Below are 21890 nucleotides of genomic sequence, written 5' to 3' on the forward strand. Positions count from 1 at the left end.
GAGGCTTCGTCCGGCTGATGTAAACAAGCAGGGGTGACACTCGCGCGGTGTCGCGCCCTCGCCCAGCAAACATTAACACTCAGCGAAAAAAAGAGAGCGAGAGCGACGCCGTAAAGCCGACACTAAAATGACTTGCGGAGCTGCTTCTGCCTTGACGAACGGGCCACTTTAACCCCCCCCCCAGCAAAAACAGCAAGTAGAAGATGGTACAGTGAGCCTTGTTTGTGTACAAGTGTGTTTTCTGCAACATGTTTGCATGTAACCCGTCTCTAAATCATTTCCAGATCTGACCGGTAATCAAATATGCCTGGAGCAGGCTGCTGGTGTTGGCAGCAAAAAAAAAAAAATAAATAAAAAAGCTTGGGAGGACCAGGTACACGGCAGAACAGAGAACACAAAAATCATAAGAGAGAAAATACTCAGACATATCTGCGCGCCATGTTTTTGACAAGCACAGTGATTTCACGGTAATTACTCTCTAAAAACTGGAGAGCTGTTCCAACAGACTGGCTGACTAATACATCTCAACGGCTGCGTTTTTCTGTTTGTTTAGTGACAAAAAGGAACTGCTGCAGCTTTTTGCTGTGTGAATTAAGATGAATAATTTTCAAACACGTACTTTATGTATTTTTGTGGGGGTTTTTTTGTGGCTTTTAAACTTTTGTCTCATCTTTTAGATTTTACGAAGCACACACTGAATGAATACAGGCAGAAAAGTGGAGTGCAACGATGCAAACTCATACAGATCTGAACCAGAGACATCCATGGCTTGCCATATATGCCATATATGCCATGTGCAACATTTATTTTTGATATTTATCTCAAATTAGATATATTTCAACACAAATGTTCATACTTTTCACCACTAAAACACATTTTAGGCACGACGGAACTCGGGAAACAATAATAACTTTAAACCTCTAATTACTTAACAGTGAATCAAATTTGCACATTTGCAAAAAAGTCACAAAAAGAGACTAAAAATGTAGGAAGAGACGTTTTTAATCATGTTGAGAGCCACATAAATTTCATCCGCATTGCCACGGGGAAGAATTGAGATCAAGCCCGTCTACCCCTAAAGATTTATGAGAATTATGGCAGCTAATTTATGAAAAGGACTAACCGCATCAACATCATTTTATTCTCTAACGCTATTCAATAGGCATGCATCTGATATATCTTTTCAACCTTGAAATAAACTCATTATTACAATATTTTGGAAAAATTATCTGCTTAAAAATGACTGTCATTGTACCATTACCCTTGAAACCATCGAAATATGCTGCAAGGTATGTGGGAAAGGGCCACACGTGTCACTTTCTCTTATCTAGTATAACGTTTTAGACATAAAGAGCAGGAACGGGCCATTAAAAACTCTATAATACTTGATATTGACTCTATTTTCTTTCATTTGAACGTATCATTTTACCTCCTGTAAGAAGAAAATGTGGGCTTTAAGAGCTAATATGAAAAAACAATGTCGTTTTTTTTCTTTGCTGCACAATTGCAATCATCTGCATGCAAGTACAACTCTGAATCATCTCATACACAAAATAGTCTCATTTAGATGAATGAGTCTGCATGTACTACGTGTCACGTTTCTTACCCTGGAAGGTCATTGTCTATGCTGATCCTCTGCAGGCCGGTGGAGATGCTGCAGCTTGCCTCGGCGGGCGGTGACCCCATCGGCTCAGACGACTGACCGGACATCGGCACGCTGGACGGGTTCGACAGGGCCGTGTTCACCTCCCGCAGGATCCTGGGTAGCGGGCCCAGCTTCGAAGCTGCACTCTGTGGAGGAAAAGATATTACTTCAGACCACTTAGGCCGAGGCATTTATCAGATTTAGCCGTTATTTAGTCCGATTTCCTCTCAGCATACTTTGTGGACCGAGTTATTTCCCCTGCACCATACAATCAAATCACATATTCAGACAACATGTTGAATAATGAAACAAACCGGCCAGTCTGATGGACTGGAGTATCAACCAGACTGTGAAGCCTGAATTATTGAAGGGGAAGGTTTCACAGAACTAAAAAGAAAAATCTACAAATCTGCCACCACGGCTTTTCATTCGCTACGAGAGCTGATGTAAACGTCCTTGAAAATGCATTAATATGCGTCAGGCGCCCTCTGAGGCATCCCAGTGTTTCCCCCCCTTGTGCACTGTTTATGTAACGCAATAATACATTATTGATTGATGTATGATAAACATCCCGATGTAGCCGATGCATGGCTCAAATCTTAAGTGCTCTATGCTGGATCGAAACTTTAAAGATAAAACCTCATGAAATTTGAATATAGATCAAACTACTGTACAGATTTATGTGTAAGATATGAACATTTGTCCCCATTTTTGGAAGATGATGGGTTTTGGCACATCGCAATCTGAATTAATAATTCTAAAAATAAAGAGGATGTGCCTTTAGATTCATTTGCAAGATGCTTTTAGTTAAAGGAATGAATACATTTAGTATTGAACGAAGACGATGATGGAGTGTATCATCATTATCAGTACCTGGTCCATCTGTGAGACCACCTCGGAGAGGAGCGAGTGCAGGGTAGACAGCTCCCTGCCGAGGTCGATATAACCCTCAAACCCTGCTGTGTTGGAGATTGTCTCTGGGTTCGATATTTCCAGCAAGAAGCGCTGCATGTTGGTCCATTCGTGCTCCAGGAACTGATTCATGAAGGACATGTACTCTTCCTTGTTACCGAATCTGTTCACAAACCAGAACAGGAAGTGGATACAGGATCAAAATGCAGTAAATTGAGAGACGACAACTACAAAGGGAGGGATCGTACTTTGTGAAGTTGGCCAGGTTCTGCGTGACTTTTGCGATGAGCGTGAGCGTGCGCGCCGTGCGGTCGTCGGGGTACTCCTGCATCAGGTTGAAGAGCGAGGGGGACATGATGGCCGGACACAGGAACCGCAGGAAGAGCGAGGCGCTGATCAAACGCTCGCTGATGTCGGGTCGACCCCGGTTGCTGCATTCCTGCCGCCACGACGCGAACACCTCTTTCAGCTCCCGCGGGAAAACACTTTGGAGAGATGGGAGTCACTTTTAGAGAGAGAGAATCAGCATAACTGGAACTTATTTATCTTTTTGAAAAAAAGGTTTTGCGAAGCTCAGACTCTCTTTTTTTTCTGCATATTTACAAATTGCACTATTGCAATATATTGCAAACTATTGCAATTATACTGCATCAGTTCATCCTTATTTAAGCTTACAGGCATGTTACTAGTGCCGACACAGGTAAACACAGAGTCAGACCATCTTATTGCCTTTTAAATGTCACAATTAGCCTAATGAACAAAGGAAGGAGAACCCATACATCCACAGGGAGAACATGCAAACTCACTGGTATTTTCACAACAGCTAACCTTTATGCAACTGTGCCACTCTTTCCATACATCATTAAAAAAAGAAAAAATCTGCGAAAATTTGTGTCGGTGAAATTTGTACGGTAGACTTCAGTTTTTACCCCAGATGCCCCACCAGGATTCAAACGGTGCTCTCTCACATTCAAAAGGCAAAACACAACCCAACAGGGACCCATAAATGCCGATAAATATTAAAAGATTGTTGCCTAATGTCATTTCTTAATTGCTGTCGGACATGATCGGGATTCTAAACTAACCGAATTATTTGGGGGGAATTAAATCTGATCCTCGGGCCATTCCTGCCGACTGAATAAGCGACGAATTAAGTTAAACCTCCGGGCTTCACTGCGAGCAGAAGCGAGTAGCTTGTGAATGACTTCCACTCTTTAAAGCACTTGTTACAGTTGTGTGTGGCGAGGTTTTACAGCAGGTATATCAACACCCTTCACAAGTGGGAGTATAACGTCTAGAAGAGAACAGAGAGCACGAACAGCGGCCTCTGTAATCTTTGGTCATTTGTAGTAAACTGGAGTCACTTTTTTTTTTAGGCTGCGATCGTCACAAAATGACTTCTTCTAACTCTAACCCTTCATCTTCAAGTAGGGTTTTTTTTTGCCATCAATTCACAACTTTCTAGTAAAGTTTTTTCAGGCCTGTCATATTAAATTCTTGTCTACAGTGCAACCTCATGATATGAAGGCAGTACAGCAAAGAAGACAGACAAAAAAAAAACAAAAAACAGGGAGGGTTACAAGCGTGGAGGACAGATATTGATACACACATCACTGACTCACTGTAATCATCACACACAAGTACACCCAACTCTCACCACACACACAAAGAATTTTGCTTCCCTAATGTCCCCACAATTCCGGCTTAAGTTGTTTCTATTTGGCTGTTTTATCGCCTTCATTCCTCCGCTTCATTGAAAGAGAGTGTTTTTTAATTGGCAAATGACTTTTTATAATCACTTACTTTTATTGCAGGATCAAATTATTTATTCGGTGCGCCTGCCTCTTTAATGGGCGAGGCACAAAGATTATTATTCTAAGCGCTGAGTTAAGCATGTACGCACAAAGCACGTCAAAACGTGTGGGAAATTGGGGGAAAGAGTGCTCTGAATTTTGTTAACAATTTGGCAAACCATTAACAAAAAAAATAAAAAATAAAAACGGGAAAGTGGGTGGGATTTTCTCCTATTAAACTAGTTGGCAGCGAGCGGCAGACACGCACAAAATTTCAACAGAAATTTTCTAGTTTTATCTACAAACTACATTTAATCAGCTTTGAAAAAGTAAGAAATCAAAGATAATGTCCATTATAAGTGATTATACTGGTTTAGGAAAAAGGATTCAAATGGGATGAATCGTTCTATGTGCTTGTGAGAGATTATTATGGTGCGTAGCTGAATGAACAAAGGAAAAGAGAGAATGTCCAATATATACCAGTATGAGTTGATGATTTTGCAGAAGGCCAGCTCGCAGCACATCTTCAGGTTGCTCTGGTGCTCTGGTAGATCGCTCGACGAACACTTTGATGGATCCACTTCACAGTTCTCATCTGACTCGTACAAAGCTTTGATGAACTCGCCTGTGGCAATGAGATGCAAAGGAAAAAACGAAATTAAGTCCATTACCATATGGATTTGATTTACTGAAGCAGTTATTTGTTTATCTGTGAGATAAATAACAGTTTCAAAAAAAGGAATTTACATTTTTACCCGCTTAAATAAATCCTGCAAAGCAAAAGAGGTCACACACAATGGACCTTGGTGGAAAACACAAGCAGCGTTTTTAGTTTGAATAAAAGTCGAAACATTGCTGCCATGACCTTAACGAGTCCGGAGTCTACAAACGGAGGCCGATTTTAGTTTGTCGGGTGTCTAATAATTGTTATTCAGCTCCAATCAGTATCAGCGAGACGAGAACAAGAGTGTCTTCTGTCTCCAGTGGCCTGAAGAGAAGCTCGGCTGTCCTTGTGCCCCCCCCCCGTCCCCCCTGTCGCAGGTTCAGTGGTTTCAATAGTTTTGAAAGATGGCAAACAATAAAAGCAATGCAGCGATGCATAATTCACCAGCCCTCAATTTCTCTCTGAATAAACTGCGAGAGAGAGGTGCAGAGGGAAAAACCAGGCAGCACTTTCTGTTTGCAGAAGACAGGCCAGGAAGAGACGCGCATGAAGACAAAGACATACAGTAAACACGTCCCCGGGATTAATATGGACGGCGTACAAAGACAACAGCGGGGAAAGCCAGGAAAGATGTATGCAGCTTGCAGATTAAACTCATGTTGCACACATTCCTGTATAAGGGAGCTGGAAAAGCGAAGGCAGTGTTTATTGTAGGAATCGCAGACGGACAAACAAGCTTAGTCTGACCTTGAGTTAGCAGTGTGCATTCTGTTTCACGTAATTCTGTAAATGAGTTTAAATAAGTGTTTGTAAATGCTGTCACAAAAAAACACACCTGTCAGTTGTACCTGCATGTAGAAGTAAACATTTACGGTCGTCGACCCGCTTCATGTCTCGTTAATGAGACGCTACAGATAATTAAAAAAAACAAAACGCTCATGGTTGTGTGAAAAAATCAGTTCAGGGGTGAAATGATGGTGGTGAATATAAGGCCGCGTTTAGAAAACATTTCAAGGGAAAATGCATTGTTTTGGCATTTTCGATGTGGAAAAGTTCTGCATCGCTGCGTTTTCATGTTGGGCCACTAGTGGGTGCTGTTGTTTTTGTAATGGAACTGCACGTGTGCAGAGAACAATACGCTTTAAACATTACCAATGGTGAGTAAGCAGACGATGGAGTTGGATTACTAATACGTTGACTCTCAACTATAAAACCACCAAGTCCCAGGAGAATATGGACTGGGACTCATGTCACAACGGAGGCAAACGTTGTTGTTATTCTTCATCTACTTGCGCATTTCCGTAGCAACATTTTCAAAAAGTTGCGTTTTCTCTGTTTCCATATACACAGTGTTTTCAAAAAGTTGCGTTTTCCCTGTTTCCATGTACACGGTGTTTTCAAAAAGTTGCGTTTTCCCTGTTTCCATATATATGGGATGTTTTCGAAAAGCTGCAGTTTCTCTGTTTCCACGGAGACGGAGTGTTTTCGACAAGCTGTGTTTTCCCTGTTTCCACGGACTTGGATGTCAGTCATTCTCATGTAAATGGGCGCCCAAAAGTCAACGAAAGGTTTCAATTTTCACTTGAAAACGTTGAGTAAACGGAGCCTCAGACTTGAGAGGAAATGGCTACATGGAGATTTGTAACACATAACAGCCTCGACACAACTACGAAACAATTGCAATAATATATATTGTCAGAAGAAATTCTCAGATGAGCAGAAAAAGCTCCCGGCTCTCGTCTTGCTCCACTCACCGAGGGCGTCCTGCAGGTACTTCTGCCCCACCAGTTTGAGGTATTCCTCGATGGCCTTGGTGGCCAGCGTGTTTTCTCTGAAGATGAGGTGCTCGTTCTCCCCGCAGCGGTCCACCTCCGACATCATCAAATCAGTGAGGAAGTCCTGCAGAAGAGAGAGAGAGAGAGAGAAAAGAAAGAGATTAACACCTGCTAGTTTTTCACTAATGTGTGACGATACAAACCTAAATGAACCGATGAAGCTGTCCGATTACACAGAGTGTTGAGCAGTGAATGAAGGCGAGACTTTCGTAAACTGGAAGTGAAACGGCTGCATGTGAACCGTAGAGCTTTGGAAGAACTGTAATTTCAAAAGTTACTCCAGATCGTGTGTTCTCTGCTTTTCCCTCAGTCTGGGCTTCAGCCACATTCGACCTTAACTTGAATAACGCAAGTATAAATTCTTAATTCTCATTTCAGGCCATTATAGTCTCCATGTCTTTCAGAAAATATATAGATACATTTTTTTAATCAAGCTTGGTGGATTGAAATGTACTTAAACCATGTTGGTACCTGTGGAAAACATATTATTATAATTAAAACGTTTGATTGAAGATGGATGAAATATTTCTGTGAGGAGAGACGACGGACTCCAATTCCTGACTTGTCCACTGGAGGTTCTCTGTTTTACAGTATGGAAACCTCAAACAAGTAAACCTGCTACAGGAGCCCAGTCGAGCCAACACGAATACAAAAGCCACGTTATTTGTATTTGTGTTGTGTGCGTTGTCTATTTTGGGGAACTTTCTGGGTCACAGAATTACATTACAGCTTTTCCTGCATTAACAAAACATTACCGCCTTAGTGAGCATGTTGATTTATGGGAATAAAATGATAAGCAAAAGAATATTTGTCAGGGACGCTCAGGCTTCACCTGACCTGAAGTTGAAACTTTCTACGATCTTGAGCAGACCTGAAAAACTGTGTTTCATGCCAGCAACAGTTTGGTGAGATTGGATTGAAGGTCTGTAGCTTTTCATGGAGGCAATCTGTGAATCCTCCAAGAATAAAACAAAAAAAAACAAAAACAGCTGGGAGCCACTGGTTTAGGTGGACAATGTCATGATCAAATAAAAAAGGAAAAAGAAATCAGCTGTAAAGAAGCCTTAAAACTCCAGAAAATCCAAATTCTGAAAGGCAAAAGCAGGCGATGAAGCCATCTGGGGATGAATCATCCCTTGTTTAGATCCCTGCTACAAATTTCTGGGTGTACTCTGGTGTAAGTCCCCTGGCAGCTTGTTAAACTAGGGAGCCGGCGCCGCAGCCAGGGAGAAGGGAGGCAAGTGACAGATGCGCGGGGAGAAAAAGAGGAGGAAGAAGAGACAGAGCGGTGGTCTTTGTAAGAAGGAGAAGAAGAAGAGAAAAAGAGGTGAAGAGAAAGCGAAGGAGCCTCACGGACTGTTTCCACCGCTGCTGAAGAAGCCTGTTATCCGGCTAATCAAAGACGCACCGCGGGGAGCCAATCATCCACTGATGTGCAGCGAAAGAGAGCCTTTTCAGTTAAACCAGCCACACACGCACGCACGCACGCACGCACGCACACACACACACACACACACACGGCGTAGATCCAAAACTCAAGTGTAATGAAAAGCGCATATCAAAAAACTTTTAAACTTAACGTGAACTGCCATATAGATATGCGTTTATATAGAGCTACTTGGCTCTTTAGATTGGTATCGAGACTGAAATTAAAAGTGGAATCAAAGCTTGGTTAGATACTGATCAAAAGCAAAAACAAGCATAATAAGACTTCATCTTCTTGTGTTGCATCAGTTGTTCAGCCAGATGCATTTAATGTGTATTAAAAAAGTGGTTCTATCATTCCTCTAAGGAGGCTACATAAAAAACAAAGATCTGCTAAAATCTACTCATTCTGAATATATATATATATATATATATATATATATATATATATATATATATATATGTCATTAAAAAGCCGTATGTCATATAGTTTTGATAGGATAATGTTGCTGCTCTGCATCAGGACTTTAATTCTTCATTGACCCCTTGTGGGCTGCATGTTGCCTCTGATCTGTAAAATGCTAAAGGTGTCGTTTCGAGGGTCCGGCATCGCCACTTTAATCTGCACTAAAAACCCAAACTGTGTCCAGACCTTTAACGATATGCAAATATATGACTGCGCTATAAAAAAAGAAAAAAAGTTGCCCTGTCACCCTTTACATGCAGCATCACAAAGCTTAAATAGTTTTGAACACAGTCGGTAAAATGTCAGAGCTGAGAGCCGCTCACAGATTCATGATTAGGATTGCTGCTCAAAATGCACCTGCTGACACAGCGAGGATAAGGTCAATATGTCTGATGGGACTCTCGATTCATTTAAAGCTTCACTTGAAGGTGCTGCTTTTGACATTTGACTTTGTCCCCGCTTAAAAAAAAAAAAGGAAAAAAAAAGTCACAAGAAATTAAAGTTTGATGTCGACTTCTGGAGATCGGAAATCTTTCTTCTATATTTCATTGACTGCTTAAGATCCACAGATTTTATTCAAGCGTGTAGTGGTTAGTGAGACGGTAGTTGGATCGATTCGAGCGTTTCTGTGCAGAGTTTGCATGTTCAGCCTTTGCATGCGTCATATTTTGCTCCAAAAGAACGTTGGAGGTTAATTGAGGACCTTAAAATAAGTATAGCCCGAACATTAACTGGAACTGGATGCGAGTCTGAACTGTTTGAAGTGGTATAGATTCTGTTTTATGTGTTTTAGAAGTGTGGCTGCACAGTGGTGTGCTGGATTGCACTCTCACCTCGGAGCAATAATGCCTCATTTGGTTTTCTGGTTTCACGGTCTTTTGGCTTGGAGTTTGCATGGTCTCTCCGTGCATGACTTCCTCCTACAATCCGAGTACGGGATAATTAGCGAGTCCAAATTATTTCTCGGTGCCGTCCTGTCACGGATGAGTTATTTAAATTTGACCTGCATTTCGCCAATAATCAACCGGGGTTGCTCCAACGTTCGTGGAAACTTCACAAGTTGAGGGTACAAGAGGACAGGAAGCTATCTGGAAAGCTTCGGTTTCACACGGCAACGTCTTGTCTGTTTACATGGATATGGCAGAAACGCTTAGAAATGATGTAGTTTTCATGTTGGGCCACAAGGTGGCATTGTTCTTTGTTTTTGTAATGAAACCATGCATGTGCATGTGCAGTAGCAGCGTTTTCCCTGCTCAAAAAAAAGTTACGTTTTCCCCCTGTTTCCAAGGAGACGGAGTCAAAATGCTTTTGAAAAGCCACTAAATGTTTCAGTTTATGTAAAAACAGCCGTATTGGGGGATCTTGAGCGAGCAGACATACCTTTCGCTGATGGACTGACGTTTTCAATGGACCAGACCTTTCGCCTATTGTCTGACAATAGCGGACCAAGCGGTTATATAAATGGAAGTAAAGATGTTTACAACTACAACTCGGCTCGCCTCAATCGTAAAGAAATCTCGGCCACAGTGTAAATGCCATTAGTTTGCCATTGTAAGGGCTTCATGCTTTTATTTCACCATTATTAAACGAAGAATGCCGCAGAGACCGGCACACTCAACACAGACAGCTAAAAAAACCCGACTGACCTTTTGTGGTGTGCAGACACCCTTCCCATTATTAGACCGGGCGTTATGTGTGCCTCGTTTTTTTTTTTTTCGTTGTAAGAAATGCCATCCCAATTATGATCTTTCCTCTAACCTCTGCCCCCTCTGTGGTTTGCTTCCTTCCTCCTTCGCTCTGTGCTCTGCACTCCTTATGTGACCACTGGAGTGAGGCAAATCCCGGCCTGATTAGAGACGACGGTCGGGTGAAGTGGAGGAGCAGAGGAGAAGGAAAGTTAAAAAAAGAATAAAAATTGATGTCAATTTAATGCCAGTAATTTATGCTTGTAGTATGAAAAAAAAAATTAATAAATATCCCAAATCTTCATCAACTCTTTGTTTAAGCTTTCATTAGTCGGTGCCTCGGCCCAGATGCTTCTCTGAAGATGGATGAAATTCAGCTTTGAGCAAGCCTGAAATCTAATTTTCAGGGTGCTGATTCCCCCACCTGGGGTAAACACTACACATACGTTATTTTGGACCATTTTTTTCCCAATGCATACCATATGCTCTCGGGTTCGATGTTTTCCTTTCATGTGGCGACCGTCAAAGCGGCTCTCGTTTTAGTCCACAACTAAAATAGATTCGCTGCAACCTGACCATTTCCTCGGTTATTTTTATTTCAAAGTTGTGTTATTACAGCATGCTAATACAGTCGCTGGAGGGACCAAAGTGACATCTCTTATGTGCGCAGACACGTCACGCCTCCTGATTTGACAGCCGGCTGCACTGACAGGCTCAGAATGTCAAAACCAGAGCAAGAAGGATGAGAGTTTATGTTCCGTCTTTACAGAAAAAACCCAAAACAAAACAGTTTGACCACTCAGTGGCAGAAAAGTGAAGGGAGTTATTTTTTATTTTTTTTTTTAAAGTCATTCAATGTGTGTTTACACTTGGCAGATGCGGTTTGGTTGAAACAAACGCTGGTGCGATTGCTCTGTTGTTCAATTTGTGGAGGCGAGAAGGCAATCAGACAGAAAGCCTTTGAAAAACAGAGCTTGGTCGCCTTCCAAACAGATTCTGGTGAGGTTCGATAGAAGTCTGAACACAGCAGAGACCAAAGACTTCCAAACCAATAGGATTGCCGTGTACTTGGTGTGTGCAACAGAGGGAATCCTGGCAGCGTTCTCAATCCTCCTCACATGATCTGTGCTCCTGGTGAGACAACCACTACATTACCTCCACTGGTATGGCTGAGGAAGCTCTGCAAGTTGCATAATGTGTCTCATGAACACCTGACCCAGTTAATCTTTCCATATCTTTAAGTCAACCTTTAGAAAATGGTTTTAACAAATGGGGCGGCCGCGGATCAGTTGGCAGAGCAGGTTGTGTTCCATCATCGAGGACACTTCTGGACTAGTACTCGGCCAGTGGTATGATATGATTGTGTGCGTATCAGAGTGCTCTAACAGTAAAATGCATTTCACAGGTGATGTCTTTTTAAATACAAAGTGAATTAAATTGAGGCTCAGTTTTACACAACTTCTGAGTGGAAATGGAAACGTTTGTTGTGTTTTGGATGTTCGTTTACATGACCATCGTGCTGAAAATGACACTTTTTTAAAAAGCTCTGATTCCATCTAGTGGAAAAATGAAACTTTTCTGACGCTGATGCTGATGCATGTACTGTTTATGCAAATAGTTTTTCTGCACATGGATGAGTACAATGACAACAACAACAATGGCGGCCTCCAGAGTGTCATGACTCCCAGTCCAGATCCTACTGCCACTTGGTGGTTTTATAAAAGTCAACCATAATTACAATCAAACTTTGTCGTCTGTCCATATGTATGTCCGTGTACTTGCCATTGTTAATGTTTATAGTGTATTGTTCCCCGCGCGCGCGTGCGTGTGTGGTTTCACTACAAAAACAACCAACAGCACCCACTCGTGGCCCTACATGGAAAACTAGATTGTTTTCATGGTTTCCACCATTTCCCTGTTAACGGACCTCATTTTTAAAACGTTGCAGTGGAATCGCAAATCTTCTCCGAAGCAAAAATGAAGAAACAATGCGTCTTCACTTGGAAAGGTTATCGTGTAAACTGGGCCTCAAATACAAGCTCTTTCTGTCCCTGTCGTTCGGTCCTGGCCAGAAAATTGCTTAAAAGGCATAAATTCTTCCTGAGACCTATCTTTTGTGGACCACGGGGTGCTCTGCAGGATTTAATAGAAATCAGTTTCAGATGTCAAGTTTTCCTCTTAAGCGTCGGACCACCTGACAGTCTGACATCCACATCAGTAGTTAACAGCTTCGGCGTGTCTCACATGTCAAAGTTAAAGCCAAAATGTGCTTGTGCCAGATAACTTTTCAGTCTTTGTTGAATTTATGAATAATGCAGTAAAACCTGCATGGAAGGAAGACAATTCATACCAAAAAATTCTCTACAATAGTGAGGCTGTTATTCTGATTTATTGTTGGGAGGCCACAGCATAAGGAAGCATCAGTATCATAAAAGCCGGAGCAGTCCGATACTAAATATTGATCGGAGTGCCTTCCTTTTCTCTCCCTGTCATCATTCAGCTCGCTCTCAATCCTGCAGGCCCTCCCTTCCCTCTGCTTCAGTGCTAATAAGGAGAAGTAGAACGCTCTCTATATCGCTGCCACATCTCATCAGCCAAACCATGCTTCAAAAACACCCAGTGAACGGAGGAGGGAGGGGGCTAATGCGAGGTCGGGTAGAGGGTAGGCGGTGCGACTAGTCTCATCACATCTAATAAAGTCCAGTTGAAAACACTGAAGTTTTCTATACACCCCCCCCCCCCCCCCCCCTTGAAAAAAACCCAACAAAAAACAACAACCTGCATAACAGCCCTATTAAGTGATATTCCAATGCGAAGAGTATCAGCCACAGGTTTCAGAGCTGAACTCTAAATGCACAAACCACTTAAAGCATGAAGAGATATAATGTGGATGACTTAAAACAACGGCTCTCGATGGAAGTGTCGCACACAATGACGGGCTCTGTGATGTTTCAAATGGGAAGCTTTGGCACTGCAGAGCCTCTCACAACTGGGACGCCGAGTCTTAAACAGTAAAGAGAGGGAATATCCACAAAAAGGAGGCCATGGTTATGCTTTGTTCGATGTTTTTTTTTTTGGCTTGTTTCTATGGTAATACAAAGCCGATAAATCCAATCATGAGGTGGATGTAATGCCTAAAAGGGAGCTGAAAATGTGGAGTGACAGAACATTTTTCATTCAGCCACAAACAAGGAGAAAATGTCTTCTGATGGATCGGTCTTCCATAAATATATTGCATATGTTTAGTGTAATTTTTTTTTTAAATAGAATAAAAGTAAAGAATTTTGATACACCAAAATGTATTCATAAGACTAGATATGTTTCTTTCAGAGTGTCCTGGTAAATTACATTCAAATGATGTCTAACAGCATCAATAGATTTTTCCATTTGGGTACAAAGGCTTTTTTTGTTTTGTTTTGAGCACAAACACCATTAGACAGGAAGGTATAAACTGTGGCACCTCTGAGATTCATTAAAAAAAAACACATAAAAGGTTAAATTACCTATTGTTGCTTCAAGTGTTGACATGCAGGTAAAAATCAGCAAATCTAAAAAAAAAAAAAGGCCAATCTTTTGACTGAATCATTTGAGCATTCGCTTCGGAAACGGCGAGAAAATCAAATGATTGCATAAAAGTAAGAGGAAGGGAGCGCGACAACATTAACAATTCGACTGATCGATGAGGCTGGTTTTCTGGCCCGGGGGTAAAATCGGTGGCGGGGTACAATGGAGAGGGGGAAGGGGCAAAAAAAAAAAAGAACGGAAGCACTCCAGCCACTCCATCCTCTCACTCCTCATCTTTCCATCGCTTTCTGCTTCTACTAGTCTCTCGCTTTCTCTCCCAGGGGACCGCTGGCTAGTATTACAGCATTACAGCCTGCAGCTCTTCCTGTGAGGGTCACATTGGGTTGACAGATAATACTGGAGGCCGAATTTAAATGGAGGCACTTGCTCCTGAAGGCAACAGAGGTTTTGTCCCTGCATATAAAAAACAGGAAAGCCCCCCAACTTAGCTGCTCCTGCACATGATCATTATGTGATAACTTTAACTTGAAGGGGTCTTACAGCAAGTGTCATCAGCACCATAACATCCCATCTACTGACTTATTCTGCATCTATTTCCTCTGTTTGTTTTGTATTTAGTGTTAGCTCCATCATTTACAAAACTCTGCAATGTGTTTAATGTAAAAAAAATAAAAAATGAATCATTTCCATTTTAAGTTTTAAAATGTTATTTCAAACATTTCCACTTGGTCCTGGAGTGGTTTTTTCGAGCCTCAGTGCAAACAAAACCTTTTAATTATGACTAGTTGACTAAGATGCTGTGTGATTATTATGATGAGTTACATCGTGGGTGTCTAACATATTTTAGTTCACGGGCCACCATACAGCCCAATTTCATCTCGAGTGGACCGAACCGGTACAATAGTGCCATAATAGCCTTCAAATTTAAACTTCAAAGTTTTTCTCTGTGGAGTATATGTGATGAAAAATTCACAATTTTGCAAAACCAAACAATCACTACAGAAAATAACCCCAACCTCAACATAAAGCCAATTTTAATGAAACTTTCTGGTGCAAAATACAGTGAAAGGTCCTCTACAAAAAAAACAACTTCTTTAACTGCTGCATTATGGGTGTTTTTATAAATTCTCCCCGACAGCATGGCGTTGAGAGTCGTGTTAGATTGCCAGCTTTCATAGCACGTCAACGGTATCTGTCTCTGGATTGTGTTGTGTCTGATACTCTTAAGAAATTTGTTTTACTGAATAAATAGAAGTCCTTTATTGTCACGCTCTAGCAATATGAAAACACAGTGTCAGCAGCAGGGAAATGTTGTAAAAAGCTTTGCTTGAATTTTTCACAATTTGCTTGGTGGGCCAGTTTTAGCTCATGTTTGACCTCCTCCAGCTACATCATCTCCTCAGACCAATCAGAATCACAGCGTCTGTGGATCAATGATATCAGACTGTGAATGTTTAAGTAACTCACTGCAATGAAAAAGCATTTGTCAAAGTCAAAAGAGTGTGAGAATATCTGCATATTTGATATTGGCAACAAACCCACTACAGCGTGTCCCTATACTGACCTGCTAAAACTCAGAGGAGAAACAAAGAGCAAAAAAAAAACAAAAAAACACAGACTGCAGGTAAGCTCAGTGCCAACAGATCAATGTGTAGCGCATCACTTTAAGAGCTGAATGTTCCCCTTTCTGCTGCTGCTGTCTGGCTCCACAGCAAGAAACTGTGTTGCTGCAAGGTGAAACTAGATTGCTCTATAAGCTCTGCCTCCGTCCCTCCCTCGCTTTACTTTTCTGCTGTTTGTTTGTGGATGCCCTTAACCTTTCTCGGGTAAAAATGTTTTCACCTCTCCTCCTGTCGCCCCACACCGTCCGGGGGACGGTCAATAAAAAAAATGATGTTGGAATTATTAAAGAGTCGAAGGGTATGATGCGCCGCCATTGTAGTGCAAACAGTACAGAGGGGGGGTAATGAGAGGAGGAAGGGCACTCCAGTGCTTTGCATGTATTCTTGTGGTCACCAGGGCCTTATGCATCATATCTATGGCTTTATGACTCACCAATGTCTCTTGTTCTTAATGTCCACTCTTATTCCCCCTCCGACACGTCGCACCCACACGTTATTAAACTGTCTTCTCCAAGTGAGAGTGGTCAATTATTCAAAGACTGTCGATACCGCAATAAAATTAAGCAGTCGTTCGTTATTGTCATATTAAAAAAAATAATGATCCGTCATTGACAAGCCGCTATCATGATTTGAATGTTCACTGAAGAAATTATCCATTGAAGACGACACAGAAAACAAAATAAAAAAAAAAAAGAGGAAAAAAAAAAAAATGCCCAGAGGAACACAAAACTACCCGATCCCTTCATGTCACGTTAGTAAATCATTTGTCACACCATATTATGGTCGCGCGATCAACTGTGCTCGTGCACCACAGCTGCGGTGATGAGCATCGCTGCCTTCCGACGACAGTGGCGAATACATTGATAAAACGCCGGTGTCGGGTCGAAGACGAGCCGCGCTGCAGGCTGATGGAAGTACAACAAAAGAGAAGTTGAGTCCCTCTTCAGCAGGACTGTTTAGTTTACCGTGAGGAGCAGAGACATAAAGACGGCATAATAACCGGAACACAATGTTCCTCTGGCCGGTTATCGTCCCCCCCCCGAAAAAATCCTTCTTATCGTCGCTTCCCACAGTCGGCGTGGGGTCTCGGTTAAACAAAATTAGAACGTAATCTTCCTGAGGGCTGAGGTGTTCGGATCGATAACTTTGGGAATTCGTGTCAGGGGCGGGTCCTTTTAGAAGAGAGAAGGTGAACTTCTCCAGACAATTCCAATACAGCTTGTTATTGTTATTAGGAATCTTTTAATGGAGCCGTTTGGGCGTACGGATATAACCGCATGTCCCGCAGGGTAGAGGATTACCCAATATCATGATCTTACAACACAGGAAGTCAGCCAAATTGATATAAATGGATTCCCCTTTTTGATTTAAGCAAAGGTTTATGGCTTCAGGCACAAATAAATTACAGAAAATCTGAACTCATTAGGGTTTTGTTTTTTTCCCCCCCGACTCCTTTAACGCCATCTTATGCCACATATAAGCCTATTTGCTCATGCGTAAAAACTGAATGAATGACCTGCAAATCACCTGTTAAAGCCTCGCCATTCTGCATAGACGTGCGCGCCCGAACTAGTGAGGTGACGCAGGGGTGTGCCTGCGCATCCAAACATCAATACGGCGCCAGTAATGACATCTCTCCAGAGAGCTTTGGCCTGAGGACGCAACGAAGCATGAAAGAGAGATGAAGAAAGACAAAGACAGAAAAAGCGGGGAGAGGAGCGGAGTAAAAAGAAGCGAGCGCTCGACAGAGCAGAATATATACGGGGGTGTAATTACTCGGCGATGGGTGATAAGGAAAAAAATGACACGGCGAAGAAACAGAAGTCTCCAAGTGTTGCATACTAATGACTGGTACAACCTGCGATCTGCATCTCTTAACAACAGCCGGCTGCAATTAGGGGCTGCTGTCTCACCTGCGCAGGGGCAGATTAAACGCAGCACACATCAGACGCGGCTTCAAAGCTCCAGATAGACGCTCACCTCAGCTTCACTCCAGCCGGGGGGTCCTGGAGGGAGCGCTGCGCTCCTACGCGACTGTCTTAACGCCACTGCACCGCATTGTACGAGCTGCTGGGATCCACCGTGGTGCTGACAGAATTAGACAGTGACTCACGGATTTGACTCCAGAGTTGGAAGACTGCGCAATAATACCCGGGGAAGTAAATAACCAAAGGCGCTATTAAACGTTTGCTGAAAAAAAAACAACCCAAAACAAAACAATAAAACCCAGGCTTTAGGAGATTTTCCAGACTTTATCTTCACCGAGTGAATTGCTCGATTCCTAAATATAACTCACCAAATTCCAGAAAAGGCCGCACCCAAAGCTGGCAGCACATGAGGACAGGACAGAGAAAGCCATGCAACGTGCTGCTATAATGTGTGCAATATAAAGGCTTTGTGCAGAGGATGTCCTAATTAGGCCCCAAAATTTATTGGGGATTTGGTTGTGTTGGTGTTCTGTTTGACATGAAGTGACTCCTCGGTTACAGCTACAGGAGAAATAACCCGAATATGTGTGTACTGCCTAAATATGTCAGACGACTTTACAATGTCTAAGATGAGAAAAGTATTTTCAGAGAAGAAAAGCTACAGGAGTTAAAAGCGCATAACATCCAGACAGCCGCTTTCATTAATTCCTCCTGTTAGTCTTTGGGCTTCTGGTGGGCTATTCTTCTCGAGACACAAGCTGCTTGTATATAAGGGAATTGTTTATTCTCGAACAAAGACGACGTGCAGTCATCTTTTCAGGGCGATAAACAACTCGATGACGGCACAAGAACATAAGAAATGGATGCAGAAAAGGCAGGTATATACACTGTGTGATGTCGGGCTGCCTGATACAAAATAGGAACAGAAATGACAATATCTTTTATCACGGCCGATGGGATTATCATACCGGAGACTAGAAGTTATCATATTTTTGTGGACATTTTTGCACACCCCTCATAAGCCAGAAAGCCTGTGCGCTTTGCACAATAGCGCCTAATTGCATGCTCATGCATATAGTTGGCGTTTTGTGTCTGTTTGCATTTTGAGGGTGAATGTCACCTGCAAACAGGTGTAGTAAAATGGGAATTTTGTGTGCATTAAACCCTGCTTATCTGCTATGAACAGTATTGTTTATTTGTTTGACGAAAGAAGAAAGAAGAAAAACACATTATGGGAGACGATATGTCACAAATTCATAGCTGTCGGTAAAAGAAAGGCACCAGGGGAGAACGCAAGACTGAGAATAAAGTCCACATGCAAACGTTGTGGAGAGCCAGCTGAAGAAATGTTTCTCACTCTAATAAAAGCAGCAACTTTACTAAAGCCTGAGCTTATCTACGCTTCCTCTTCAAATGTGTTGACAACATATGGTAAATCGCATTTTGTGCCGTAAATTAACCTATTAGCATGGATTCGTCACAGTGTGGCGTGCGATCTGGAACACATCCTCGATATTCCATATTCATGAAGTGCTAAATCGATAGTGTGCGTTATTTAGCACGTCTGTCAGACGGTTCCCTCGGTGCATCCCATTAGCATGATCATCTTCGCCTTGAGTCAGCGTGCGATATCAAGTTTGCTCCCATTTCTACCTGTTTAATAGCATCCAAAAGGAGTTCTTGGCTTTGTGGGGGGGAAAAAAAATACTGAATGGATTCTCTGCACCACATCAGCAGTCCCAACTCACAGTTGCATTACACTAACTTGTACCTCATCTGACCTGACTCGGCGTTTTGTGGGGCAGGTGTAGTGACCGCTCAGCAAATCGTATTGTGTTTTTTTTTTTCTGAGACAAACCTCTCTTGTGTGTCATCTCGTACTATCTGAAGCACAACTGGCTGGAAACATGTCTCATGGGATCAAGAAAGCTGATTACAACCACGCAATCATAAAATGGGCAAATTATTGTACATTTAGCCTTTCTTGGGATTATCGATCGCACATCGTACACCTGGGAACGCTGTCTCAAATTGTTACAGCTGCTGTTACCACCGACATCAATCAGCCAACACATGAGAAAAAAAAGAAAAGGAAAGAAGAAGAAGCAAGAAATGATGCAACGGTCAATATGACACTGGTGCTACAGCCAAACAATGGTGTGCTGATGGGGTGAAATGCAAGGTGGTGTCTAAATTCTCTCGCCCCTCCATTTATTTATGCACATAAATGCCAAAAGAACAATGCCTCCATTCTTAGTTCCTGTCCCTCTCATTTATCTCTTGATGGCAGCCGATGTGTACATGAATGATGTAGTTCATCTTGCTTATTGACTCGTCACCATGGTCACCTCCAATTCAGGCCCCGTTTAAACAACATTTCAAGTGAAAAAGTTATATATATATTTTTTTTTTTTGGGGGGATTTTCGATTCAGGGGAGTTTCTTGTTTACATGGCAACGGCAAGAAATACTGAAAACAATGTAGTTACCGCATTGGGCCACTAGTTGGTGTCATTTTTATAGTGAAAATAGTTTTTATAATAAAATTATGAATAAGAATCTTATGTTCATTCATGACATTCGGACAGACAGACAACAAAGTTAACTACCAAGTCCCAGGAGAATATGGACTGCGAGTCATGCCACCATAGCGAGGCCGCCGTTGTTGTTATGGTCCACCTACTCGCGCACGTGCAGAAGAACTACAGTATTTATTATGGCTGTGGCGCTCATGCGCAGCCACAGCGTTTACACCGTCTGCACAGAGGCCGAGCAGAAAGTTGCGTTTCCAGGGACCTCGAGCGCCGTTGTCGTGTAAACAGACAACAAAGGTTTTGTGTTTTTCCACTTGAAAACGTTGCGTAAACGTAAGGCGTAAGTGGACGTTATCATTCAGCAGATTGACTTGATGTCACACACCAGTTTAGGAGACCGGCGTTGCTCAATGTAGCAAATAACGAAACTACAAGATTGCGAAAATTGTCCAATCGCTATCAAGCTTGCGGAGGAAAGCTCATTAGGTGAGAAACAAGTTTTAGCGATTTGCCTTCGAGGGCGGGGATTAATTGGGGGTAATTAAAGTGTAGGATCGTCTCTTCGGGGACCCATAGTGGGCCTCTCCTCCCCATCCATCAGGAGCGATCAGCGCCGCGCCTAAACCCGTAGAATGGCGGGGCAGCGTGGATTTGGCGTCACCGCTTAAGCGCTAATCAGTCATCATTCTGCCGAGCCGCGATAAAGTCGCGAAAGTTTCAAAAGCGCCACTGATGACACTGTCCAAAATAAAAAAAATAAATGAGGAGGAGGAGGCATGGATTGCAGCTGGAAAGCGATGAGGCAGAGGAGGCGATGTTGATGCCACAGTGATGAAAGCAGTCTGATGTAATAGCAGATTAAAAGCCAGTAATTACTATTAAAAGAACAACAAGATGGCTCGTCAAAAAGAAAACCCTTGTACACCAACTCATCGGAGTTATTAAACTTTGCACAGCCAAACATGGATGATTATTTTCATTATTTGATTAAACTCGTTATTATTTTCTCAATTAGACGCCTTGGATTTGTAAAATTAGGCTTATTTGAGCGTCTTGTCCTGTTATATTACAAAGAAAATACACATTTTTATGACAATATGAAACTCAGGAATCTTTAAAAATGTGCATACATTTATTTTTCAACTTATATGTTTCTACTGCAGGGCCGCATAGTAGTGACTGCATAGTAGGACAGTGGTTACTGTGTGTCTCTGTGTGTTTGCCCTGTGACGTACCGACGACCTGTCCAGGGTGTATTCTGCACTCACTAACAGTTAACTGGGATTGGCTCCAGCACAGGATTATAGAAGCTATATGGATGGATGGATATCTACTGCAGCAGCAGCAGAAAGGATGGCTTCTTTCCCTTATTTCTCACACTGATGTTTGTATACACGCCGTCAAAAAGGCCAACATTTGTTTCATTGATGCGGCGAAAAGACCGAATGCCGTGCCGTCACAGGAAAGTGAAACGCAGTTATTTGGGTTGGATGAAAGATTATTTGAGTCCGACGGCCTGCTGTCACGGACGGCTTAGCTACCACCGCGGTGAACTAATCTCCCCGAGCTCTCGGCGCCGCAGACGGCAGCGCATACACTGTGCTCGGCCCTGCATCGGTATGCCGCAAAGCACTGCGGGGGATACACGGAGGGGATTAGCTCCAGTTAAAACTGTAATACAGCCTTGTGCGGCGAGAGGAAATCACCTGTCCGTCTGGTCTTTGTCTGCTCTGTGTTACGGCTGCAGGGGGTCAATAGTTCACGCTGCGAGGCCGGGCAGCGGAGGAACGGTTAACCCCTACGAATCTTTATTTCCAGCGGAAAGTATAAACATGGGAAGAAAAACGGGATGAAGTA

The 21890-nt window shown here is 42.5% G+C and overlaps 1 protein-coding gene across 8 annotated transcripts in view; it reads right to left on the bottom strand.

Annotated features, from left to right (window-relative positions):
- The window catches only part of dab2ipb (DAB2 interacting protein b), a 194941-nt gene that overhangs the window by 18646 nt on the left and 154405 nt on the right, over positions 1-21890 (bottom strand). For all 8 annotated transcript variants that reach the window (XM_080477500.1, XM_080477503.1, XM_080477502.1 and 5 more), the window contains 5 exons: positions 6769-6913; positions 4831-4975; positions 2806-3042; positions 2519-2720; positions 1607-1791 (listed from right to left, as the gene is read on the bottom strand). In XM_080477500.1, coding sequence (XP_080333626.1) covers positions 1607-1791; positions 2519-2720; positions 2806-3042; positions 4831-4975; positions 6769-6913 — 914 coding nt within the window. The remainder of the gene's footprint in view (positions 1-1606; positions 1792-2518; positions 2721-2805; positions 3043-4830; positions 4976-6768; positions 6914-21890) is intronic.

Source organism: Lipophrys pholis (assembly GCF_963383615.2).
Source record: "Lipophrys pholis genome assembly, chromosome: 12".
NCBI lineage: Eukaryota > Metazoa > Chordata > Actinopteri > Blenniiformes > Blenniidae > Lipophrys > Lipophrys pholis.